Consider the following 6,098-nt stretch of genomic DNA (forward strand, 5'->3'; position numbering starts at 1 on the left):
CATTTCATGGTCGCTAAGCCCAAGACGGCTTCCGACCACCACATCTCCCACCAGTCCTTCTCTGTTTGTAAACTGCAGGTCGAGCAAGGCACCTCCCCTGGTAGGCTCACTTACCAGCTGTGTCAGGAAGTTGTCTTCCACACACCCCAGGAACATCTCAGATTGTTTCCTCTCTGCCTTGTTGTATTTGAAACATTTTTACACAGGAACAACTCAGCTACAGCAAAACAAAACAATCTTTTTACTGAACTATAGTGCTCCAGCCTAGGATGCAAAAAACAAGAAGTGTTTTGCCTGGCATTGACCAAGTAAAATCTTTTGCTCCAAAGCGTGCTGTTTGCTTCCTACACTCTCCTGTTTGAAAACACGCTGAAGTATGACATGCTGCTGAGCCTGGAGAAGGTAAATGAGATTATATTCCCCTTCTGCAGGTAATAGTGCATCAGTATATCAGCACAGATATAGTGAAGTCAACATAGCGACATCGGTTGACACCAATTATTTCCTTGGAGTGTATCGACCTGATCAGCCGAGTTCATTCACACCCTACATGACTGGGCTTGTCCACGGCTGCCAGAAATAGAAAATTAGCAAACGGCAAGCAGTAAACATGACCCCACAACAGAAGGTATCAGATCACTGCCAGAAGAGAGGCTGGGGGGTCATTGCTGATGTGCTGATGGCGCCCCAGTGCAGTCAGAAGCAGCCCCCGTAACCGGGCGGGGACCAGCAGCATCCCCAGGGATGGCCACCCGCGCCCACCGAGGGTGAGCGGGGGCCTGGCCTCACAGCCGTTAGGGACTAGGCACACGTCGGTGCAAGACGTGCTGGACGAGGGGAACAAGTAACATCACTGCGCCCCACGACCCAGGAGCGGAGAAGTAAAAACAGGCAGTGGTGCTTCCCATCACGACATGGGCAAGGGCATAACTAAGCTGAAGCAGGTGGCTCAGCAGCTCTGCCTGCCCCACGGGCACCCGGGGGTTTCAGCCTCCTTTCGCGGCCCCCACGAGACTCAAAGCCTTGTTGAGGTTGTCAGGGGCCAATGGGAACCTCGGTCTTGAACCATCAGCGCCTGCGAGGGGCAGGAAGCAGGATGGGACCTTCCCAACCAGCCCAGCACAGATCCTCCCCCACTCGCCCCACCGTCCCTCCATCCCTGCCTCCCCCCCTCTCGTCACAGCCTAGCCTGGCCATCACCTCAGACACAAGCAGGCCCATAGCTCACATTCACCCAGCATGGCCAAAAATAACATTCTCTTATTTCACTGTTCAAACACTTCACATGATCCAGACAAACATAAGGGGGGGGGGAATAAATACTTGTGAAACCAGGTTCCCCTCCCAGGCAGGGCAGGCAGAGCACCTGGGTCCCCGCTTTCACCTGCCATCCCTAGTCCTGGCGGGGAGGGGTTCCACCTGGCTCCAGCAGCACAGCCATGACTGGCACAGCTCCAGGCTGCGCACCGAGGTTATTAATGGGAAAAGCAACACTGCAGCGATGGAGGAAAACTCTTGCTACAGCCGGTGGGGTGCAGAGGAGCTGGCATCAAACAGGTGCATGGCACTGCCGCTGTTAAACGCAGGTCCCAGCGCTGGCCCAGCTTGACTAGTGGCCCAGCCTACAGCTGCTATGCTAAAAAGTACATTGGCTGCTAGGTTGTGAGGCTATTAAGACAACAAGAGTTAGAAAAGCGTGCATCAGTGCAGTTCCTGCGCTGCCAGTCCCTACCCTGCAGCTTCACTGCTCCTCCCTGTCAAGAAGCCAAGCTGAATTGTTCCAGTAAAAGGGGGCAAAAAAATGTCTTTAGCAGTGCTGGGATATCAGGATGCACGGGGGGGCAAAAAAATGCCTTTAGCAGTGCTGGGATATCAGGATGCACCTGCAGAAGCAACAGGGAAATAAACGAATTCATGTTAGGACACTTAATAAGCACAAGAGCAGGCCATATTGTATTGCTCCTCTATGCTGTTTAAAAAAAAAACAACAAAAACCACCAAGAAAAACACACACAGCACCACTACACAGAAAAAAAAAAAATCTGTGCAATTTCAGTGCTGAGGGTTGAACTGTGCTCTCTAATAATGCTTGCAGGCATGAAAGATGGCTTGCAGACGTGCATAGGCACCGCTGCAGCAGATGGAGTGTTTTTACAACACTGGGCTGTAAAAATGGAGCTCAGGTACAGCAGAGTTTAAATTACTAGTAAATTACTAGCAAAATAAGTATAAAAAAAAATCCTACATCAAACTCCATAAACCTTCAAGTTTTGCTTGAAGGCACAATCTGGCTTCAGAAAGTAGTAAGGAAATGGAGCTGGCATGCACATTGAGCAATCCAGATCTCCTCCTGACCTCTTATCAATAGCTCCCATGTATTACACAGCCTCCCAGGTTCTGCTGTGCAACCCCATGATCTCTCACAGGCTGGCCGAGTGACAATCCATCATAATCCAGACATTTTTCAAGGAACAATAGCCAGCGACACTAAAAAGGCACGAACATCATGCCAGACAAGCGTAGCCCTAAGGGCAAAAGCGCAGCACGCAAGACTGGTTCCTGTGTCATCTCTTTCAGTGAAAACACACAAGTTGGAGCTTTTGGGAAGACCGTAAGAATTCCTTAAGATCTCATATGAATCAAATGCTGGTGCAACCGTATTGCAAATATTTATACCTTAAGAAGTGTTAGATGTTAAATTTACAACTATTTTTCCTATTCTGTACCTTCTAGGTGTACGTCTCCCAAGCGTCTCCCAAAAGCCTGACCTTGCAACCAGCACATGCTGCAGGTTCAGTTGTCAACAGACACAGCAAAGCCAGCGGCAGACCTCTCAGATGTGTTGGCAGATTGCTTTGGTCACGAATAAGACTGAGGTTGTAGCCTGTTTGTCTCTTCCCAGTCCTGAGGGAAGACTAGATACTGGCCTTGGAATTTTGTTAATAGCTAGAAGGTTTTTAACTGTACACAGTTTTAAATACCGCAGGGCAGGTGCAGTTAAGTCTCTTGACAGATTAGCAGGTGTTAAACTGCAAACCCCTAGATAATCCAAAAGATGACAACCCTCAGTAGGGCCTGTAGCAATAGGACAAGGGGTAATGGTTTTAAACTAAAAGAGGGTAGATGCCGACTAGATATAAGGAATTGGATTGGGGGTGGTGGTGGTGTTGGTTTTGTTTGTTTTGTTGTTGTCTGTTGGCCAGAGAGGTGGTGGATGCCCCATCCCTGGAAACATTCCAGGTCAGGCTGGACGGGGCTCTGAGCAACCTGATGTAGTTGAAGATGTCCCTGCCCACGGCAGGGGGGGTGGACTAGATGACCTTTAGAGGTCCCTTCCAACCCAAACTATTCTATGATTCTATGATTAAATGTACAGAGGTTTTTCTCTCGAGCCATTCTTCTCCACTGCACGTGTACTGTGCATAAACTTGAAAGCAGAAAATAAAGCTACTACTCCGCAGCAAGTTGCTAAAGAGGACATGCTTTTGACAAAAAAGTTTAATATACTTAGTGATAATTTAATTCGTTATTCATTTAGGAATTGTCTCTCTATGCACTAAACAACTACAATTTGGGTGGGACAGAGAAAGGCAACGACAAAGCATAAGAACAACCAACCCTTTAGTTTTAGAAAATTATGCCAGAAGCACCATAGGAAGATGAAGGAGTCCCCACACAACAACTTGCAGAACTGGAAACTGATGCGAGCTGCATCTTTGGGGGTGGGTTTTTTTAGTTTTTGGAAGGGTTTTTTTGGGGGGAGGGGGAGTTGTTTTGTTTTAAACCAGCAGTTCTTCATTCTAGTTACAGCGTCTCAGTGTGAGCTCCTGGGTCACTGCACGCGTTCTTTGTAGTCGAGAGAGCTGGGAAACTCTAGGAGCAGTACTGAGCATTAGCCCCTCCTTTTTATTGCAGCCAGGAGAGAAACCACGTACCTCATTAGTGCTCCTTCATGCGCCTTTCTACTCCACAAAAGGCAGTTTCTCTTCCCTTCCTCCTGCATTAGCCAGTTTCACATCAGAAAATGCCAGTCCTCGCTTCCCTCCAGGTAGATGGTAATGTCATGCATAGCTGCTAAAAATCAAAGCTGCAGCTTTGCCTGGGCACAACTAAGGAGGAGTTGGAAGGGAGACGGAACACAGGTATTCAACACTGTGGTGTCCTATAGGCACCATAAAGAGGTCTCTACAAAATGCAGACAAATTAGAAAACGGCTTCCTTCCCCCAAAAAAACTGTGCTATCCGCATTGAAAAGAACTACAAGAGAAAAATGAAAGAAAAAAACTTCCTCCTACAACTTGCAATTAGAGAAGCAAGAGCTGTGATGCTGCCTGTTAATACATGAAAGCCCACTATGGAAGGAGAATTCACACTAATAAAGTCTCCAAATGAATAGTGTGTATCCACAGTGATTTTAATAGTTCAGCTTCTGAATCTTACAGTCATATCTGACATAAAGAGATTGTAATTGATTTATTAGCTACAAATATAAATTATACCTGGATTTTCTTTTTTTTCCTTAAGAATAAAAAAGCACCGTGTGTTCAATCTTCCAAAGTTAGAATGGCAAGGGGAAAGAGGATAATCACGTGAAAGCCATCGAGAGTACACAAACAGATCATTTACATGCAACATGAAATGACGAGTCATTAAAAACCAGACTCCTTCAAAACTGTTCAACTGATTGTCGCTACCAACTGTACTAACACACCATTTGTCTTCAGAGCCCATGGAAACTGGCTAGTCTTCCTCCATAATTTTTACTCACATTCCCATTTTCATACACAGAGCTTCCCAGAAACCTTTAATGGTCAGAAGATTTGCTTTTTTTCCACATACACCATTTTAATCTATTTATTCCTTGACTTTTCCTTTCTGGTGAACTGCAAATACTTGTTACTCCTCAGTTTGCTGGAGCGGACAATTCCCCCCCCTTTTCTTATGTCATGCAAGTGGTTCAGGCACAACAACCAGACTTCGTCCTTTTTGCTGGCTTGTAGTCGGTAATGTCTACAGTTTGCGGTGGCCCCTCAGCTTTCTGCCGTACAATTATTGGGACTACCATCTCAAACACAGTTTCAAAGAGGTAGTCCACCTTGTATCCTGTTTTTGCACTGGTCTCAAAGCACATTTTCTCAGCTGCTGGAACATCCTTCTCATCTAGCATTTTGTATTTCAGTATCTTTTTATAGAGCGCAATCGCATCCTCTGCACAGACCTGCTTTCGCACCTTCGAGCCACAGCTAGCAACAGACTTCTCAGGTCTACTTTCATCCGGTGGTAAAGCAGAGTCATCGGAGAGGTCAACTTTATTTCCAACAATAGCAAAAATGCAGTCAGCACTCGCACTGTCCGTCAGTGCCAAGAATCTTTCTTCCAGCTCTGTCAGGCTTTGGAGGCTGTTCACATCATACGTGAGGATCACAGCAGCTGCTCCTCTGCAGTACATAGACCCGAGGCCATGAAACTGCTCCCGTCCTGGCAAAGGTTTAAACACAACAAAAAGTTAGTGTGCTGGAAGCTACATTATCATCAACTGAGTAAAAGAGTTTAAGGGATTTTAAGCCAATTTCACAAGTTTGGATGGAGCAGTGAAGGTAAAAATGTTTCAGTTTTTTCCTTCTGCTTTTCCTTAAGAGTGCAACAGTGCCAGAGAACAGCTCGGCTCACCACTTGCTCAATTTCAGGGCAGGGAATCTGTAAAGACAAGCAAGCGAGCAAGTGTGACACAGCATTCACAGTTGCAGAAAGCCAAAAAAGTTCAGGGTTTTTATTAAATTGCATACTAGTTTATTTCCATCACATTAACAACTACCCTGCTTGCATCCACAGATGGCCCATTCCACCTATTTAACCATTTATAAACAAAAAAAAAAGTTCTACTGTTTCAAATTCTAGAACTTATTACTCCTATAAATTCAGTATACACTTTCAAGTACATCCAGTTCAGAAATCTGGATCTAAGTGAGTAATTCACTTCTTCCTAGGTTTTGAAGGATCTTGAGCGATTTAGTTCTATGCTACATGCCCACAGTTCTCAGGTACATTGGCTTTACAGGAAAAGACTTGCCTTTAATGCTGCCATATATAGCCTGTAT

General features: G+C 45.9%; 1 protein-coding gene across 1 annotated transcript; it reads right to left on the reverse strand.

The window, feature by feature from the left end:
- Positions 1–4,523: 4,523 nt before the first annotated feature.
- Positions 4,524–5,477, reverse strand: RAB20 (RAB20, member RAS oncogene family). Its single transcript, XM_009276056.2, has one exon. The coding sequence runs from the start codon at positions 5,447–5,449 to the stop codon at positions 4,958–4,960; it is 492 nt and encodes a 163-aa protein (XP_009274331.1). The 5' UTR covers positions 5,450–5,477; the 3' UTR covers positions 4,524–4,957.
- Between the last annotated feature and the right edge of the window lie 621 nt (positions 5,478–6,098).

Source organism: Aptenodytes forsteri, unplaced genomic scaffold (genome assembly GCF_000699145.1).
Source record: "Aptenodytes forsteri isolate BGI_AS27 unplaced genomic scaffold, ASM69914v1 Scaffold96, whole genome shotgun sequence".
NCBI lineage: Eukaryota > Metazoa > Chordata > Aves > Sphenisciformes > Spheniscidae > Aptenodytes > Aptenodytes forsteri.

Excerpts from the sequence above, each read along its gene's own strand:
- RAB20 (XM_009276056.2), bottom strand. The coding sequence starts at position 5,449 with ATGTACTGCAGAGGAGCAGCTGCTGTGATCCTCACGTATGATGTGAAC.